Below are 21,541 nucleotides of genomic sequence, written 5' to 3' on the forward strand. Positions count from 1 at the left end.
ATTTTAGTTCATATATTTTTATTTTTATTTTCTCAACTGAGTTCAATATTTATGAAATAAAGTCTATGTAATCATTTGGTTAAATTAGCGTTAAGATGATTTGAAAGATAATCACGTGTCAATCCAATAAAAAGTACAATTAGTAATTTAGTTTTTATAAATTTTTACATGAAGATAATGTGATCTTTTTTTGTCAGAACGGTGTTTTATGAATTCTGATAACAAACTCAAAAGCCACAACTGGATTCATATATTAATGTTAATTTCATGAAAAGATCACTGTATTCGTATTTAAACAATATAAAAATTTAATTGAGTAGAAATATAAATATATAAGAACCTAAAGGAATTAAATATCTAAATATACGAATCAAAATATTAATTAAACCTATAATTACATATATAAATAAAAAGTTTAGTACATAAAAGTATATAAAACAATTTACCTTCCTCTGCACTTTTTTTTTCTCCTACCATTAATTGTTTTTTTATTCACATCTCAAATTTTTTCTAATATATTTTGTTATCATTCTTCAATAAATAACTTAATTCACCCTAGTACTAAATAATAACTCCAATTACACATGTTAACCATATATATTCCATGAACTGAGACTCCAAAGGGAAGCTAAAAATATTTATAATTTTTTTATTTTATATTATACATTTTCAGTTTTTTTTCATTACATATTTTTTTAATATTCTCCTCATCAACAATTTTTAATTCTTTAGTTAACAAGTATATATTTATACTTTTTGGGTGTTGAGAATGATTTTTTATAATACACAGAAAGAATTCATTATCATATATCTAAAGTGCTTTCTAGTTACAAAAATAATCTGTATCTTGATTACAAATTGAGAAAGTGTATGTGCAATGATCTAAAGCACAAGAAAAATTGAACTTCAAAAATTTATACATGGCCCCTATACTTTAAAGAGGAAGAAAACATGAATTTTCTATATCAGTTGCCTTGTGGTATAATTACAAAAGACCACCAGTCTCCTTTAGCAGCAGTGCAGAACAATGGAAGATGCACATTCATCCAAATGCAGGAACTCAACCACTTGCGACCAACGGCCACCATGATCTATATTGAAGGAATAATCCTAATGGTGCATGCAATGCAAGAATTGCATTTGAGACCGTCCAAAATTTGAAATGCAGTGTTAGAATTGAAAGTACCCCTGCAACTTTGTTGTTAGATGTTCAAAGTTTCTACCGAATCACGTCTCTTTTGGAATGTGAATTATTTGCGGCCTTTTCCTTCAAGGCTTCTTTCTCTAATTTCTTCTTTTCAGCATCTGCTTGCCTTTCATTCTCCTCCCTTGACTTGTTGAACATCTTGACAAAGACAACAAGGATTTGTGTCACTGCAAAAACAACAATATTATACAGTCAAAAAATATTTACAAGAAACCAAAACTTAGCTTTATGAGCAATAAGAAGAAAGTGGTGGTCATATCTTGCTTTAGGTCACAAGGCAGCAACCTTACCGTGCACCCCAGGTTGACTCTCTCTGGAGAAATAACAGCACCATGAAATTTAACGATGCCAAGGTGCGTCAATCAAGACACCAAAACCACGGGCATATTAAGGGAATTAAAGCACAGTGAAACATTGATCCACCACTAAAAACACCATACTTCATGATGATTATTCCAATTTCTCAAAGCCCATTGAAACTCTCCAACAAAATTGAGGATTTATGCAGAGTTTTTACTTAATTAAAAGGCTAAGAATCAAAGATACTACATGCGTACGTCACAAGGAAATAAGATTCAGAAAGAATAAAATGACAAAATAACAAACACAGATGTAGCCTGGTAAAAATACTAAGATTGTCATTTATGATAAACTGATTGAGGAAAAATGGTTATTCTCTTTATCAAGGCATGTTTACACTGCTTAAGCAATGCAAGATTTTGAATTTCATAAAACCATACCCAAAACATAAAGCAAAACTGAAATCCATGGCATACCCTTCTATTTAATCATTACAATAAAAAACGTCAAAAAAATTAAGTATTGTTCATGTGTGGAGTCTATACTGTAGAGAACATCAGACCTTGTTCAAAGGGGCATCTAGCTGGATCCTCTCCAAAGTATTGGGACAAAGAGTCTGCACTTCTTCCCTGGAAAAGAAAGACTTGATCAAAACCAAAAAATAAGTAGTTGGCAAACCTAGTCAAAAACACAGCCCTAAATTAATGACTTTTATCTGGGATGAAGCATCAAAATCTACTGACTGGGCAATCTCCAAGTGTAGAGCAACACCAAGAAAAAAAAGGAGGAAAAGAAGAATTATTATAACAACAGGACTCACCACTTCAGAATACAATGATATAAGGGACCTCACATCAGCTTCAGCAATATCAAGAAAATTCTTCAACACCTGAACAAGAAAAACGTCACAGAGAATTACTGAGAAACAAAGTTTCCCAATCTTGAATCAACATTTTTTATTCATGAATTATAGTTTGTATCAAATTGTATGTTTAAGAATAGTTTATATTATTTCTGAGAGTTGTTTTGTGCTATATCTATCTATAACCTAGAATCCATGTAACAAGACATAAAAATCACATACATACATGACAGCTAGCAATTGCTAACCATATTACAATTTATTGAAGACCACAACACTCCTTTTGATCAAGATATTATCATGTAGCAAAGTATCTAAAAGGAAACATTTAGTTAAGATTTGATGCCCTGAAACCTTATGATTTTCTTTAGTATTATCATAAACTGAATGGAGTCAAACTAGAATTGTAGCTGAGGCTTCTTTTTTTTTTCTTATGCGTATATTTGGGTTCAGGTGCTGAAAATGTGGATGGTGAGGAATGGGTAAGAAGAAATAAGCATGTCTTGAAGCTAGTATTAGTATGAATAGAGCAAACATCAATACTTTCTAGTAGAGAAGATCTTAGATAAGAGAAGTATAACACATTCAGGTATAAGCCAACATTTTTTATTTGTCACCTTACGAAATCCTGTTGATATGGCACCATCATTTTCAGAAGCAGCGAGTTCTTGCTCAACTTTCTCTAAACCTTTACTCACAGCTTGCATTTCCTCGGCCAATGCTTTTAGTTGAATCTATTGGACATAGGGTAGGCAACCCCATAAGCAAGCTCATAAGATCACCTTAATGAAAATGTTATTGACAAATAATACCTTAGAAGCTGCTTCCAAATGGACAAGATCCTTATCAAAATCTAGCAGTTCTGGCATTTTCTCAGCAAGAAGCTAAAGAGAAAAAACAAATAACGTGTAAGGTATCGTACAAAAGTAGCATAAATGACAAACAAATGGAGTTAGAACATGAATATTGTGAAGTTAAAATTTCAACTGGGTGGAAAAGACAAATCTAACCTAAAGATACAATGGTTAAATACAAAATAAAATTTGAAGATTTTGACATCTACCTTACACAAATAATGCATTAAAGTCATTTTATTATTTCTTGCACGAGTGTCAGATAATTTAAGAAGGCTATCCAATTTGAATCCAACAGCTGATCCTGAAGTGAGAAACATAAAGGTTTAATCTCAAAAAAGCATAGCAGGAACTTTCTCATTTTGTCAATGATAATGAGGTGAAATGTAAATAAGAAATCCATCTCTAATTAAACTAAAGTAGCAGTAGAGTTAACAAAAAGGTTACCCCGTGCTGTTCCTTGATTCAAGGCATTTCCCAGAGTAAGAATAGTCTGCATTATTTGACGCAATTTCCCAGATTCTTTCACCTGAAAGTACGAGTAATAGCATGAAAAAGCAGCCCAAATATGCCTTCATGTTTGTCAACTAAGAGCCATTGGACAATACCTCTCTGGCTGCATTGTTGATTGTGTTCAAATTTACCTTCAAATCGTTCACCTGAAGAAGCAAGAAAAACAAGTCTTTACAGATGAAATATTATAGCGAAACCACACATATAATCATAAATCCATATCCTAGATAACTTACCTGAGAAGAAAAGGTGATTTTAAAAGCAAAAACCCTTAATTTAGATTCCACACGCGGAACCTTCATCAGCTCCATAAAAAACTGAAAGAAAATATATTAAAATTAATATATATATATATATATATATATATATATATATATATATATATATAAAAGGTACAAAGATCAATTGACTAAAGCGTATAAGAGAGAAAGACCTGTTCACACTTTCCAAGCATTTCCTTGTTTCCTGCATAATTCTGGAAACAAAAAAGATTTTAGCGAGGAAAAACTCAAAAGACAATGTAGAATCTCTTTTACAATAAGATTTGAACCAGGCTTTCACAATTTATGTATCATTAAGAAGATTGACACTTTGTTTAAAAATTTTGTAAGCTGGAATTCTCCCTCTCTCTGCACATACTAAATAATAAAAAGCTTCTATGACAGCTGTCATTCTTTTAACAAAAATGGAACAATCTAAAACAATGTATTAATGTTTTGACATGCACATTACACACTGTATATTAAAACATGAAAAGGTTGAATAGATGTGGGTTAAGGCAACATGTACCACCTAGGACAGCTGACAGCTGTCACATGCTGAGTGGTAAAACGAATTTGAAGATCATACCAAAATGGACGAGGAAATTATACAAGGGAGAATGGGGAAGAAGGGAAAGAGGGGCAGAAGAGGATTTTGGAAAAGAGTTAGAGTAGTTTTCTTCAGTCTGTGTGCTATTAGAGGGTTTTCTCGGTATAAAGGAGAAAATTCTCTCCTTGTATATAATGAAGAAATCATAATATTTGAAATAAATTAAAGTCAAAGCCATAGAAAAATATGCTTCATGTACTTTCACAAATTGTCACTGAATCAAGCTAAGATGAGACAACCTCCATGTGTTCAGACAAATGTACTATTATATGATTCCAGATTTTGAGGCTGAAACCAAGTAAGTAATATGAAAATTAAAACATTGCAACCAATATACTATTATGGTAAATAATGTCACACAATACAGTTCATACATTTCTTTTGGGTTCCTGCTCAGATAAGGGAAGGAGTACCTTTAACATTTCCATCTCTTCCTTTGTTGGACAGAACTTGATGAGATTCTCAACCTGATCAATATCAAGAACCAAAGAATCCAATGCCAGTACAGCTTTCTGAAATAGAAAACAAAACCCACAAAAATGATAACTACTGAGAGAAAACAAGGAAAAATAATGTCATCTAAAACCAACCTCACCACTGACGGAAGTGTTAGTGAATTAAAATTTAGATTAGAAAAATATAATTATGATAAATGTTCTCATTATGCAAGTTTCTATCAAACAAAATAAGAAGAGAAAGCGCTCAAAATCCACCTGCTCAATACAATATTGAACTAAAATGATTATTAACCTCACTTGATAAATTTCAAAGTCTAAATCAATTAAACTCTGACAACTTCAAGTCTGAACAATTCAACAGTGAAACATGACATTGTCAACAACGAAATAATCTCCTTCTCAGATGACTTTTGTCTAAAATCTACAATGTAACTAACAAAAGTAGACAAGGATAAAATAAAACATAATCATTACTAGGTGCACGTTTAGGAAAGTCTGTTCCAGAGAAAATAATGCGTGGCTTTATAAAAGTGAAGTTACAAAAATAATTTTCAAATAAAAAAAAGAATTAACCCTAAAGAATGTTTTTTCATACAAAAGGAATTTGTTTAATATAGTAAACGAGAGAAGCATGTAGGAATTTGACGATTACTCCTAAAGCAAACCAAACCAAAAGAATAAACAACATACTCGAAGAAAATTAGAAGCATCAATTAATGACATGTGTGGCTATATTTCAATACTTATGCGTAGAATTTGCTTTCAACTAAAACAAGGAGTAAAATCAATCTGCCACTGTAGTTGATAACATTCAATTTTTGCTTGAGGATTCAATATAAAGTAATCAATTCAACAAATTGATCTATGTTTGCACTCCAAATAGCCTTCAAGAAAATTGTAATAAATGCCCTCTATCACTATAAAATGTCCTGGTAAAGAACCAAACTATAATACCTGGATGCATTAACACAAATTGAGAAGAATATAAGCAAAATGCATACTCCTCCATCAGGCCTTTTACTTTTATTCTATTTTGAAATAAAAGAAGAATCTAATGAAGGAACAGAGAATGGCATAGAATAAGCACAAGGAATCCTCCTATGAAAACCCAATTCCATGAGGTATCCTTTTATACTAAGTTTGGCAATAACTCTACAATTTTGTCAATATGGTTTACCATCTACATGGATTACTCAATTACATCGGTATCTACCTAAATACAATAAGTATGTGTGTCCAAGAAATGTTTAGGACTAAATCCCGACTTTCCATATGGAGCAGCACAGAGAAACATCGGAAACTTATAATTATAAGTAATTTCACTGAATAAAAAAGAGCAAGGGAAACTTACAAGCATATCTGGCAAAGGAATTTTGATTTTAGAGAGCATTATTTCACAATTATATGCTCTACGCAAGTCAACCTGACAATAAAGGGAAAAAGAGTTTGGTTATATTAGTTATACATTTCTTTTAGTAACTAAATACAACTAACCAGAAAAAAATTATAAATAAAAAATGCTTCAGTATCTATCTTTAAGTTTGTCAGCAAATATGTCTGTCAAATGTAACTAATATATGGGCCTTTGGGCCATCTCTTTGTAAACTCTTTGTATTATAGTCACTTATATAGAGAGATTATTTATTGTCTACTCATAATATATTCTAACAATATCATATCGTAAAGACCAAGCAAACTGCAGTATTGAACATTTGTTTCATCAGATAACTGTCCATCAATTCAATCCAATAGAAAACTTCTTTGGCAATAAATTTTTGTGATGTTTTTCTCTTATTTAACAAGCAATTACCAAGAGCAGAAATAATCTGCCATAGATAAACATTTTGATGTTTATTGCCCCTTTTAATGGCAATTTTAACACCAGAGTAATTCCTAATTACCGTGATAGGTCTTCTAATCAAGCATATAAACTCCAATTTAGTTGACAAAATAATTTATGCCAAAAAGAAGTTGCTTACCAGTTGTACTTTCTCCGGCTTGTTAATATTAGGACCACGCCGAACTCCTCCTCTAGTACTACTCCCATCAGAAGTAGATGCTGCTGAAAACAGGGTCTCAAGTTCTGATATATCTATCTCAGGGGCCCTAACAAACATTTCATTATTTAAAATCAGAAATGCTAAATAGGCATTGAATCCCACCCTCCCTCTGACTAAAGGAGACTAGGGAAATTAACAAAATTACCCACAACAACAATACATAATGTGATCCCACAAAAAGCTTTAAAAAATGACAATTTCCAGTCATTATAGAAGTATCATTATAATGAAAATCATGTTTGATATCCATATCAAAATTCTGTAATCAGTACCTTGTTCCACTGTCCTGTTTCTGTGAATCAGCCCATAGACTTCCCTTGGCTGCTCGAGCGACTTTCACCCAGTGTAGGGGTTTTAGCAAAGTTTTCTTTGGAGCATTAGCAGTAACACCAGTACCACGACCTCTACCAACATTTGTTGTTGAAGCTTTGCCAGGAGGTGGTGCCACACTAGTGGCTGTAAGTGCAGGTGGCATTGGAGATGCACCACGACCAGGTGGAGGAGGAGGAGGAGCACCTGGGGGCCTTGGTGCCAATGGTGGTGGTGGTGGAGGAGCTGAACCTGTTTGTACACTTGGCGGAGGTGGTGGTGATGGAGCTGAACCTGCTCGTATAGGACCTGGAGGAGGAGGTGGTGGAGGGGCTGAACCTGTTCGTACAGGACCTGGAGGAGGTGGAGGTGGTGGTGGACCTGCACCTGCTCGTACAGGACCTGGAGGAGGAGGAGGTGGTGGTGGAGTTGAACCTGTTCGTACTGGACCTGGAGGAGGAGGTGGTGGTGGTGGTGGGGCTGAACCTGTTTGTACAGCACCTGGGGGAGGTGGAGGTGGTGGTGGAGCTGAACCTGTTCGTACAGGACCTGGAGGAGGTGGAGGTGGAGGTGGAGCTGAACCTATTTGCACATGACCTGGAGGAGGAGGAGGTGGAGGTGGAGGTGGAGCTGAACCAGTTTGTATAGGACCTGGAGGAGGTGGAGGTGGTGGTGGAGCAGAACCTGTTTGTACAAGACCTGGAGGTGGTGGGGGTAAAGAACCTAATTCTGTAGGACCTGAAGGAGGTGGAGGTGGAGGTGGAACTGAACTTGTTTGTGCAGGACCTAGAGGAGGTGGAGGTGGTGGTGGTGGAGCTGAACCTGTTTGATCAGATCCTAAAGGAGGTGGAGGTGGAGGTGGTGGTGGTGGTGGGGCTGAACCTGTTTGGATAGGACCTAAAGGAGGAGGAGGAGGTGGTGGAGGTGGAGGGGCCAAATCTGTTCGCAAAGGACCTGAAGGGGGAGGTGGAGGCGGAGGTGGTGGGACTGAATTTGTTCCCTCAGTACCTGGTGGTGGAGGAGGAGGAGGTGGTGGGACTAAAGTTGTTTGTACAGGTCCAAGTGCAAGTGGGGGAGGAGGAGGTGGTGGAGGGGCTGAACTTGTTTGTACAGATGGAGGTAAACCAGGAGTGCTATTGGCATCCCCACCTATAGGAGGGAGAGGGGGTGGAGGAGGAGGTGAAGGCAATGTAGAAGCATTGTTCAGATCCTGAACTAATGGATGCGGAGGTGGGGGAGGTGGGGGAGGATGGGGAGGAGCTAAACTTGGCTGTATAGGTATTGATGATTGAGGTGGAAGTGTCGGTAGAGGTTGAATAGCGGGAAAATGTGAAGGTGACGGTGGAGACAAACAAGGAGAAGTTTCCTTAGTTAGAGCATGGTGAGGCAATGAAACATCATCGGTTAGTGACTGATCAGGTGTTCTTGAAGTTAGATTTACATAATCTCCACCGTTGTTTTCAAAAGTTAAATGGACCAAATCAGGTGTGTCAGATGTAAATAATTTTGAAGGATCAGCATAAGACCTGGGAATAACATCAAAGGCCTCGTCTGAACTATCAGCAGTGCTCGACTCATTATTTTCTTCTTCAGAGTCAGCAGGAGATGAATACCAACTTCCTCTACCCTGAAACCTTGAAAACTCTTTGGCGTCGTTTAAGACTGTAAGCTGCTTAAGAAGCCATACAGCAGCAGAATCACCACTGTCAATCCATTCTGCACCACTGAAAAGTTCTTGAACCCTTGAAAATGCCTCAATGGGTAATCCACCTTTCACCTCACCATCTAAAATACTTGTGGGAGCCCTTTGAGGACTTATGTTTTCAACCTCCCCAAACAATACCTAAATTTCAAGGTTTTTCAAGATCAGATTAAAACCAATAACCTAAAAATGCAGAACAATCACTCCATTACAACCCTAAGTCTTAACTTTTCAAAATACAGTACATTTTAACACATACTCACCTCAGCCCGGAAGCCCTTTGGATACCGCTCCTTCGAATCCCACAGAATGTCCAAGTTCTCAGCATTCAGCATCAAAATGTTTGACCGAATGAATGCTGTATTGAACATCACTCGAAACATCATCACCTCCCTCTCCGGATCCAAATCCAAATGCACGCACTCCAAAACCACATCCCCTTGCACTAAGCATTGAATATCAATCTTAATCACATCACAGTCTGCCTGAGATAAAAACACAATACATTCATTCCAGCATCAACTATCCTCACAAACAAACACAACAACCAAAAACAAACAACAAAACTTGCATACTTTCTCTTAATCCTTATTTTCTAATCAGAATTGAAGGTTCACCTCATTAATCTATCTCAACCTTTGATGCAAACCTTTCTTACACAAATTACCAAAGTAAAACTCAATTCCAGTGATAGACAAACAAAACAACCAAAAGAACGGTATACACGTTCTGCTACGCGAAAACTCGACCAACTACACACCCACAGACAGATTGAAGAACGGCACCAAAGCACCTAAGCAACCATATATCAATTTTGTCCCACAGAAAACTCAACCATTCACACACACACACACACAACCTGTCTGTAGTGCCTCAAAGTCTTCTTCTTCTTATGCATATTATAAATCATCCGCGTGGAAAGGCCGCCTTTACTAAGCAAATTCCTCCCAAAAATCCTAAACAACGGCCTGCACCCATTCCCCCCATCAAACCCAGGAACCCCTCTGAGTATTACACAGTCCAGAGACAGCGCCCTCTCCGGCGGCGGCCACTCCGCGCCAATGTTCCTCCGAGCCACATACTGCACATAACGCAGCTGCGACGGCATCGGGTTGAGCGCCGACAGCAGCTGCAGCAGCCCCTTCGGCGCCTCCCTGTGAACCATCTCCAGAATCTTCCGCTCCCCACTCTGCGCCTTCCGGAAAACGAGGAAAGCAGCAAGGAGAAAGGCGAGGAGGGGCCAGCCGCCGCGCTCACAGTGGAACAAGATCACGGTGGCGGGGTCGGCGAGGCAGGTGTCACAGAGGCGGAGGAAGTGGTGGAGGAGGGAGAGGGGGAGGAGGGGGCAGCCCTCGTACTGCTTCGGATAGTCGATGACAGTGGCGTCGAGTTCGCACAGGAGGCGCGAGAAGCGGCTGCGTGAGTCACCGTCGCGGAAGTTGAGTGCGAGGAAGGAAGATTCCGGGAAGTCTTCGTGGAGGTCGGAGAGAATTTGGCGGAGGTAGAGCTGGTACATTCCCTCTGGGAGGGCTTCGGTGGAGAAGCAGGAATCGAATACTGAAAAGGAAATGGAAAATGGAAAATTTCACAAAACGAAAATCAAAATCGAAACGAAGTGAAAATTAGGAATTTACCATAGACTCTGTCTGCAAATTCGAGTAAGCCATCAGGGGGACGCTTGTAGAAGAATCGGCTGAGAAGAGACATAGTTTAGCATGGAAGGAAGAACAATGGAGTTTGGGAGAGCAGAGTTTCAGAGCTTTGCAATGGGAGAGAAAAAAGAGAGACTTTTGATTTTGAAATTTGAAATGAGATCGTAATTTGTAATTAAACACAGAAAAAGACTGATTTTTTAGTACTGTTTGGTAAGAGAAAAGAAATGGGGTTTAATTTTCTCTTTTGAATTTATTTTATTGATTAAAATGAAAGAAGAAGACAGTTAAATTTATTAAGTTGTTTTTCGTCCTCACAGAAAAGAAACAGACTTTCGCAAACAAAACATCCTATTACATGTAAAATCAAATCAAAACTGCCACATCTTGTTTATGTTTGTTAATCCAATTGCGTTTAAAACCAATCCAGTAACTCACACCTTCCACCACCTACCTTAACTTAACTCCTAAGTATATATATATACAGATAAAAAATTAAAGTTAAATAATCATTAAATTTATTAATATTTTCTAAATTTATACCAAACTACTAGGAAGTTAAAAATTGCTTTCTAAATTATCATAGTTATAAGCCTAGATTTTTTATTTGCCTATATATAATAAAATATATAATAAAATGAAAGCTTTTAACTGCCACAGTAATACACAACAGATAATTTAGGTATTAAAATTAAAATATAACATGTAGCTTTCAAATGATTTGACAGTATATAGTATTAAGAAAGTAATAGTTATTTTTGTTTATTAAGAGTGGCTTGAAAATGAGTAGATAAGATTTTCAAAAGCAAGCCAAAATATGTGTTAAATAGATGAAAGTTGTTTTTGTAAGAAAGTTGGCTTATTGAATTGATATCACAACAAATAAACATCAGAAACAAACATTTGCGTTGATACAACACATGGACAACTGTTATGGTAAGTGTATGATGTGAAGCCATAACTGTGTCCAACAAGACTATACAAATTTCTTTTATAAAAATACAAGTTATTATTGTGGTACGAGTGTATTCGTTAAGAAATATTACGTCCAATGTAATCTACTATTTTTTTTGACAAATAATATGTTTATAACCTATCAATTACTTCGAGACTCAACTTGAATAATATGAATACATCACTTAAATACCATTATCCAATACTTTAAAATATTTTATTGATTATTTATCAATAAAACATCTAATTTATAAAATAATATTATTTTAACAATAATAATAATTTATATTTTTTTATATTAATAACTTTGATATGTATACTATTTTAATTTGGGTTCATATAATAATAATAACATATTTATATTCTTTGATATTGAATATGTGTCATATTCTACACATATTATATTCATGCATTAAAGTAAGAAATAACTTTTTATTTAAAATTATAAAAAAAATAAAGATTAGAGAGTAAAATAATATATGAAGGAAAGAAAATGAGGAAATTCAGAAATGAAATACCTAAAATTCTTTCTCTTTAATTATTAACTTTAATTTTAGGTTTAATCATTTTGGATGTCCTTATTTTTTAGAATTGTGGTCTTCGTATTTTTTTTTATCTCAATTAAGTTCTTGTTTTTGTAAAATTGAGTCAATTGAAACATTATCGTTAATTTCAGTGGACGACATTAAAATTACTGTGTCGTGGCATGCTGACCAAGCAATCAATTTTGATGTGGCACACTAAGATTGCATTAAGTGGAATTTAATTATGCATTAGGTGAAATTTAATTATAAAAGACGGAATAAAGCATTGTCTTCTTCCTTGGGTGTCCTCTTCCTGTTAGGGTTTTTGAAGTTGCAGTGATTTCAAGCATGGTGCCAACTTTGATCTGAGCAGTGGAAAGGGTTCCACCACTTCCGAACAACACAAACACAGAGACCATTTATTTGTTTATTGACAACAATCAATGATGTTTCAACCATGAGTCAAAGCCTAGAAGAGTTGATTTCCCATGGGTTGAAGCCTTCATGTGCTACTCCGAGAGATATGGTTCCTGCGTGTGATCATATGACTCATAACCTTGAGGCACACAAAATCTTTCCCGATCAATATCAGCTACTAAACCATATTCACCAGAATGCCCTAAATCATATTCATTCAAAGAGTCTAAGTTCCTTTCATCTGGACCTCTTACTTTACCAAATTCATCTTCCCCATGGTAGTAATCAGAATTCCTAAGTTCATCGGCTACAAGGACATCGAACCCAGGTAACGATTCTCTGAGAAACTCATCATTGTCCTTGTCACTATGGAAATTGAGGGCTACGAGTGTGTGGGTGACGGAGAGAGAATGGAAGGCTTGACGGAGGGAAGGGAAGGAGCAGAGGACGACATAGTACCACGCGACCCCAAATTTCTTTCGTTTAAAAATTACAAACCCCTTGTCATTAATATCCTGAGTGTGCCACATCAGAATTAATTGCTTGGTCAGCATGCTACGACACAATAAATTTAACGTCGTTCACTAAAATTAATGGCAAGGTTACAATTGACTCGATTTTACATAAACAAGGACCTAATTAAGTTAAAAAAAAATACCAAGACGAGACCATTCTGCGGGACCTTAATTTTAATAACCTTTAAATATGAACTATTATTTTTATCTAATTTTAACTAGAACGGAATAATGATAAACTTTTACTTTTTTAACTTTCAACTTAAAAATAAGTATAATTTAACTTATTTAATTATATTGCAATTTCATTTTCTCATAATTACAACAATTACAAAATATTATTACAATATTTCAACATTATTTTACGTTATGCTTAATTGATTTTATTTTCTTTCTTCAACCTCTATTTAAAAAATGAAAACAAAAAAAAGCTCAAAATTATCGAGTTTCGTTTAGTGTTTCTAAAGGAAAAAAAGACAAAAAGAGGTCCAAAACTCGATTATCCACAGTTATTATACACAGTTTGCTATCAACTTAAAATCTAGAAGAAATAAAAAGGAAGAAAGGGGAGTAATCACTATAGCCCGTGTGGGTGCAATCAAACAGGCGGCCCATGTAACGTCCCGGCAACTCACAGGGACCGTTGACTGCCCCCACAGATCACCACCAGGCTTTCCAGTGTGCTTTGTCCTCACTCGCACACTTTCCAGGAAAACTTCCCGGAAGGTCACCCATCCCAGAATTACTCCAAGCTAAGCACGCTTAACTATGGAGTTCTTATGAGTCAGGCTACCGAAAAGCAAATGCATTTTGGTAGCCTGACTCATAAGAACTCCATAGTTAAGCGTGCTTAGCTTGGAGTAATTCTGGGATGGGTGACCTTCCGGGAAGTTTTCCTGGAAAGTGTGCGAGTGAGGACAAAGCACACTGGAAAGCCTGGTGGTGATCTGTGGGGGCAGTCAACGGTCCCTGTGAGTTGTCGGGACGTTACAGATGGTATCAGAGCCTAGCCTCTCCCAGTACGGTGTGGTTCGAGGACGAACCAGAGCGGAAGCTGGTGGGCATGTGACACCCGGGCACGGAGACGAGGGCGGGGAGTGACGCCGGTGCAAGAAGCATGGTGCAGGGGGCACAGACAAGGAGCGGCTCCTGGCAGCTTCGGGTGGAAGGGGTACATGGATGAATCGAACATACACCGGAATGAGAGGGATTTGGAGACTGTATAGGTATGGGACTATACGGTTGAAGGATAGCTTAAAGGAATTGATTTGACTACTCATATCACCAAAATGCATTTGCTTTTCGGTAGCCTGACTCATAAGAACTCCATAGTTAAGCGTGCTTAGCTTGGAGTAATTCTGGGATGGGTGACCTTCCGGGAAGTTTTCCTGGAAAGTGTGCGAGTGAGGACAAAGCACACTGGAAAGCCTGGTGGTGATCTGTGGGGGCAGTCAACGGTCCCTGTGAGTTGCCGGGACGTTACAGCCCATACAACAGAGATTAGCAATTACAAAAAAGGTTGTTGCTCCCTCCACCACTACCCATTACTCCCTCCACCTCCCCAATTTATCATATTTCCAAAACTACTCTTCTGTTTTAACTTTTTTACCTTTTATTTTTTGGAATTTTTTAACATATTTCAAAACCCTAATTTACCTTCACTTTCACTCCCGCGGCAGCTGCACCCCACCCCACACCACATCTTTCACTCTTCTTTTCTTCCCATCTCCATTCAAAGTTTTCTTCTTCCTTCTCTTTCTTTTTCTTTCAACCTTCTCTTCCCCACTTCCTTGTCCCTTTGCTTCCTTCCATTGTTGGTGTTGATTCCTGGTGTGGAGAAGCGTAGAGGAGGAGCGTAGATCTAGCGGTGGATCTGGTTTTTCATCTCCATCCCAGGGTTAGTTTAAATCTGTATATCTGTTTATCATGTGCTATTGTTGTGCTTAGTTGTCTCTTAGAGCCGCGAAGGCCAAAATAGATGTGGGATATCCGTTTGGCCTTCAAGGGATGTCCGACATCCATCGACGGATGTCATCCTTCGGCGGATGTCAACATCCGTTTAAGGTTAAACTGATGTCGATATCCGTTTCACCTTAAACGGATGTTGACATCCGCTGAAGGATGACATCTGTTTAAAGTTTAAATCTTTATTTTAGGGTTTATTTGATTACGCATCTGGACGAAGCACCACTGCAACCTTCGAGAACCACCACACCACCAAGACCGACTCCTGGCACTGGATCAGTTCCTTCCACCACCACCAACCTTTGCAACCTCCCACGCACACCACGTAATGAAATTCTACAACGAATGAGAGGAAGAAGTTCAATGTTAAAGAGAAAGAAGAGATTGTGTGTTTGCCACTGCATGTAGGGTACCAGGTATATGTCAATGAAATGGGTTGAGAATAGGTATAAATTAAAAAATATTAATCCTAAAAATAAAATTTTACTAAAGGACAAAATAGTAATGGAGAGGTGGAGGAAGTAAGGGGTGGTGGTGTAGGGAGCAACATCCTTACAAAAAATAAGGACTAGTGAACTTGGGCCATCAATTAATTTCTATAACGTGGAATTGCACGACTAAGGTATAAAAAAAATCTATACAGAAAGATATAAAAAAACATTTGTATTAAAGTCGGTATAAACACGACTCCTAAGTAACTCCCGAGATTTGCGCCACCAAGAATTTAAACTCCTGGATGTACTCGTTGGCACTCCCCTTCTGTCGCACCGTCGTAAGTTTCTAAAAAATGGTGCCTCGATTTAATTCGTCGAACCTCTACGTCAGAGCGTCAATGAACGACTTCCAGGTGGGATTCTTGGTTTTCTTAGGCCAAAAACGGAACAAATAGTTAGCGCCTCCTTCCATGCATATATAGACGAGCTTCATTTTCTCCTTCTCCATCACATTATGGAGGTCGAAGAATTTCTCTGTCTTCGCAATCTAGCCTATGGAATCCGTACCCTCAAAGGTAGGTCATACATTAAGAAAATAAATTATAGTTAGGTGAAGATAGAACATAGAACTTGTAACATCCCAATAATATAGTATAATACTATATAAAAAGTTATCACAAATATGATATGATAGAATCTTTATCAAACTAAAATATAAAGTATAAACTTACAGTCATCCATAACAACCATAAAATTTTAAACTTTATATACAAATTGGCTAACAAAACTATAGACAAAGCTAATCGAAAACTAACTAAATAGCAGCATCTCCTCCGTCCATGCCTGCTCCACAGAAACCTCATTTCTCTCTGCTCACACCCACAAGATGATTATTGCAAAGAAGAAAACACCGCAACATACAAAACACAAGCACAAACAACAGGGTAGGCTAGTTTAAATAGAAGAACAATCATTATATTCGTCAACTACATTACATACAATCACACATAGTCATTCACCAACACAACACAATTTATGCATGGCACTACAATGAATTGACCGTCCAAACTTATAATAATTGCTGAGCTATGGCGGGTTGTGCACTTGTGGTGGCTTCTACTGCTTTACAAAGTCATTGCCAATGGGTTTCACCATACCACACTCACAAGATTAGGCTGTTTCGGGCCTTGGAGCATACTGGAAGCCCCCAACACTAAGACCTCCTGCTACTCCTCACGAAATGGATTAATCCTCTCTACGTGAGAAAGAAAGACCATTGAAGTTTCAGGATAACTCCGAAGACTGAGCTCCTGCATTCATTCTAAACATACTTGAACCTCACCAAGAGAAATCACATTGGAACTTACTTTCATTACTTTGAAACCATTATTTCTTTCACTTTGAATCATAACTCATAACTTTGATACTCATATAACTCAATACACATTCATACATAATTCACAATGAATCAAAACATCACTCAAATCAATCAAGGACAAAGAAGGAAAGAGTAAACTAAAACCTGGACCAGTCGTTTAGCGCATACACTCGCTAAGCGACCATAGAGTTCTCTCGCACAACGACCCATCTCGCTGTGCAAATCCACAGGCAGTACCTCTAGACTCCAAACCACTCGCTCAGCGACCCAGCTCGCTAAGCAAATAAAACTAACAATGCTCCCAAACCCCAACCTCTCGCTCAGCGACACCACTCGCTAGGCGAATCCCCAGACAGTGGTCCAGACCCTCAAAACACTCGCTCAACGACACAGCTCGCTAGGCGAATAAAACTGTCAATGATCGCAGACTCCAACCTCTCGCTCAACGACACAACTCACTAGACGAATTCCCCAGACAGTGGTCCAGACCCTCTAAGCACTCGCTTAGCGACACAGCTCGCTAGGCGAATGTCTAGACAGTGTGCCCAACTTCTCAGCCACTCACTGAGCGACTCCACTCGCTCAACAAGTCTTCATAATTTTGCAACACCAAACTGTAGAATTATGAACATGCACCTAAAATGACCCAATTCGATACATGTTTCTGAACTTCTAGTCCTCCTAGATCATGTTAAACACTTAATTATACTTAACCGAAACCAAGTGTGTCTAACCCATTATAAACTCCTTTTAAACATGTAGCTATAAAACCTAAACCAAAAACTTACAAAAACTCAACTTAGAGACCCAAATTGAATTCTACCATTTGTGGCACAATATCAAGTAACTTAGGGACTCTAACAAGTCTTTAATGACTTACCAAAACTCTCCAAGCTGACCATTTGAGCATAGAACCTCTAACTCAAGTTTTCACTAGTTCACTTCCTCAATTTGAGTTCTAAACCAAGTTGAACTCTACACAATCACCATCACTCACTCCTAACTGAATTCTCTACCATTTAAAATGTTGAACATGACCTAAACCAGTTGATAAACAACCCAAACTTCATTAAATCAGTTCACCAATCATTTCACCAATCATTTCTCATCATTTCACTACCTTAAATCTCTATTTTTGACCAATTAACCTACAACCAAGACTAACCCTTTTTCTTCCAACAATTCAATCAACACAATTCATTTCATCAACATCAAATACAACATCATCAACATACATACAATAGATTCAACATGTTATACAACATCCATCATCATACAAAGCATCAATTTCATTTAAGTACTTCAATTATTACTAACACAAAACAACATTCTACATCCAAACAATTTAATAATCACATACCATCAAACTTACACCACACATTTCAATTAAAAACAAATTTTCTAACTTTCCTTACCTCTATCAAACTTGTATAGCTCAAGAAAAAACATCGACCGTGGCTTACACCTCAAGGAACTTCTAAAAACACCTACAAATCATCGATTGATGATTGAAGAGAAACTTTAGAACCTAAATTGAGCTAAGAATTGAAGAAAGAGGAATTCTTCTCACATGCAAAAACAAATTCTTTGCATGATCACATAATTAGGGAAAAACTAAGAAAAAGTGAATGAAACTAACTTGCTCAAATCAATAAACTGATCGGGAAGATAGGTAGACCTCGATGCCAGGATTGCTTAGACACCTTTTGATAATCGAATAGATGATTTAAGAGTAAGGATTTGTAGAGAGAAGTGAGAGGAAACGAAGGGAAAGAAGTTTAGAGAGATAAACGGTATTTTAGATAATGAGACAAACTTAGAAAATTCTATTTATATTATAAGATTATTTTATAATAAAATACTCGGTCTAATTATTTTAATATACCTATTAACTCTAATCCTCTATTTTCTAGTTTATGTCAACTATGTAAGTACTCATGTTTTTCAAATCTAAACGATGAAAAAAAGTTACTACAAATTTTAAAATTACCGCCACGAACTTTTGGGATCTCATTTTGTCCAGCATAAATCATAGTCATAGATATTTTCTTTTTCATTCAATCCTTTTATTATATTTATAAATAAATATAAATGTTAAAGGATTGTCAAAGTGAAAAGAAAAGAAAAAAAATGCATTGAATCTTCTTTATGTAATACCATTTATCCAAACTAAAGGTTACACTACAAAAACATAGAATTTTATCAAGGGTTTTTTTTCGCATTACCGACGGTTTTAGCCCTTGGTAAATATATTTCCCAGGGTTGGAAAAACCACTGGGAAAAACACCATCACAATATTTGCGGGGGTTTTTCAAAAAACCGCCGCTATTTGCAGGGGTTTTTTGAAAAACCGCCGGAAATTTCTTGGCTTAGCAAAACCGCACTGCTTGCAAGGGTTTTTCAGAAAGATCAAAATTGAACTAATGTTGAAATCACATATTATTTCACTCACCCGCATTACATCATTTTCCTGTTACCACAATTATTTCAACTCAAAATTGAACTAATGTTGAAATCACATATCATAGTAATGTCAATTAGGGATGGACAAATTGCTTATTCAAAAGTAAGTGTTTTGGTATCTTCTAAAAGAATATCACATCTCATAGTTACAAAAACCTGTAGAAGTTTTTCAAAGAAAACAAACTAGGAATATCCATTTTGACTTACCATGGTCACGTTTGGTTAAAGCAGCAGTGCCTCCAAAATTGCATGCAATATCAGAATTTCCATTTGTCTGATAGTAGCTATTGAAAGGAATCATGAGAAACACATGTGTCTGGTTCAAAACATGGTCCACCTTACTGGATTGCTATGCAATTTGCCATTCCAAGTCCACAAGCCCAATCAAGAGCATTCTACAAGTCATTTTGAGAAGCACCAGGACGAGCCATACACCAAGTTTTGTTAAATAAATAAATAAATTAAAAATGACCAAATATAATGAAAATCATGTGCCAGCATCAACCTCTGGTCCACCAATAACAACACAAGAAAAAAACTACTGAATAAGAGAAAAAAGTGTCACCATAATCTAGGACAAAAATATGAGTATAACTCTTAGCCACCAAGTGACCTTTGTAACAATCAAATGTACCATCAAATGTGATCTTCACAGTATAAACACAACGACTCCTAATGATGGTTTTGTTAGGAGGTAAGAAAACAAACTCTCAAGTGTTGCTAGCATCCAAAGTAGTCATCTTTGCAAGCATTGCTTTTTAACAATTGTGATTAGCCATTGCTTCACTTGTAGAATTGAGAATAGACACAAAGTTCAAAGAAAAATCAACTAAAAAATAAGAAGATCACTTACAAAGACTGCTTTCAAATTGTGCATATACTGCTTAGGATTCTCAACACACCTCCATCTCTCATAAAATATGTAGAACATCACTTCTTCATGGCTAGGACCAAGAACTTTCCTAGCCAAAGTAAGTGCCCTTCGTTTTCCAGTAGCTTGGGGTAATACTGTTTCCAACCATCATTGGGTACCATGGATTCACCATATGTAATCTCAGTACCCACAGACATTATAAGGAGTCAACAAAGGTTTCTGTTTTCTTAAATCTCCATAAACAATAGGCGATCTCCCACTGGATAGATATCTGTTATGGACATGGAAAAGACAAATGTTTGTCGCTTCTCCCATTAAATATAAATCAAGGATAGGTAGACTTTAAATAAGCCAGGACATTTGTTCTCTTATTATACTAAAAAATCAAAAATAAGATTTTATTAGAAGCCATCATGAACACATTCAGTATGAGATTGACATAAAAGATCCAGTAACAATTCAAGAAATCAAGATGCAGAAACTTACCACTTAAGAAACAAATTATTACAAGTTTCAAGAGCCGGAACAATTTAACAAGTATATATAACAATTTCATGATTAGATCATGAATAAAGTACTGTAGCTCAGACCTAAGCAGAAAGAACATAAATGAAATGCGGACTCACATATTGCAATTACTTTGTAACTCTGGAACCGATAAATTGGGTGTCGCATTTTGAGTAATTGCCTGATATTTTTGAGCAACTGCTCGAAGCTGACTAATCTGCATACAACAATAGAATACATACAAGATCGCTCCCTCACCCTTGCATGGCGTTGCACACATCACCATGATCATTAGCCACTGGCTTAAGTTGCTAGAACCATAGAAGGCTTATTCGACAATGTAGTGATATGGTGGGAATGAATAAAGATATTAGACTCCCGGATGCATAAATTAAGTGAAATGAAAATCTAATCAAATGAAATTCTTGTATAAATACTCAACCCAAAATAAACATAAAATGAATGATATTACATTATCAATTTCAGAATAATTGTTGAGATTTCGCTTATCATTATTATTGAATTGGATTTGTATAGTTTCATTTCTCATTTCATCAACCAAGCAATCACCAGGGACGATTCCACACTATACATTATACATACGCAAAAGAGGGATTTGGATTCAGTGATACATGAGTGTGTTAGATTAAGAAGGAAGAGAAACCTGATTTTGGAAAGAGTTGAACAAGTGAAGAGGGTAAGTTGCAAGATAGGGAAAAGATT

At 36.6% G+C, this 21,541-nt stretch overlaps 1 protein-coding gene across 2 annotated transcripts; it reads right to left on the reverse strand.

The window, feature by feature from the left end:
- Positions 1–800: 800 nt before the first annotated feature.
- LOC108335629 (formin-like protein 14) lies at positions 801–10,984 on the reverse strand. 2 transcript variants are annotated; one of them, XM_052869270.1, is made up of 17 exons: positions 10,770–10,978; positions 9,995–10,692; positions 9,399–9,620; positions 7,397–9,276; positions 7,044–7,170; positions 6,416–6,487; positions 5,020–5,118; positions 4,170–4,211; positions 3,973–4,053; positions 3,832–3,882; positions 3,671–3,752; positions 3,433–3,527; positions 3,182–3,253; positions 2,987–3,103; positions 2,328–2,396; positions 2,070–2,136; positions 801–1,374 (listed from the first exon to the last, which is right to left on the reverse strand). In XM_052869270.1, the coding sequence occupies exons 1-17, from the start codon at positions 10,840–10,842 to the stop codon at positions 1,220–1,222; spliced, it is 4,002 nt and encodes a 1,333-aa protein (XP_052725230.1). In that variant the 5' UTR covers positions 10,843–10,978; the 3' UTR covers positions 801–1,219. The 2 variants fall into 2 exon arrangements, 1 of the variants encoding a protein (XP_052725230.1); XR_008245586.1 differs by lacking the exons at positions 801–1,374; positions 2,070–2,136; positions 2,328–2,396; positions 3,433–3,527 and having other exon boundaries at positions 3,027–3,103; positions 10,770–10,984.
- Positions 10,985–21,541: the final 10,557 nt, after the last annotated feature.

Source organism: Vigna angularis, chromosome 10, assembly GCF_016808095.1.
Source record: "Vigna angularis cultivar LongXiaoDou No.4 chromosome 10, ASM1680809v1, whole genome shotgun sequence".
Lineage (NCBI taxonomy): Eukaryota > Viridiplantae > Streptophyta > Magnoliopsida > Fabales > Fabaceae > Vigna > Vigna angularis.

Coding starts and splice junctions, on each gene's coding strand:
- LOC108335629 (XM_052869270.1), bottom strand. CDS start 10,842: ATGTCTCTTCTCAGCCGATTCTTCTACAAGCGTCCCCCTGATGGCTTA. Junction 2,137..2,327: donor TATCATTGTATTCTGAAGTG/GTGAGTCCTGTT, acceptor TTTCTTTTCCAG/GGAAGAAGTGCAGACTCTTT. Junction 1,375..2,069: donor TAGATGCCCCTTTGAACAAG/GTCTGATGTTCT, acceptor TTGTTTTTGCAG/TGACACAAATCCTTGTTGTC.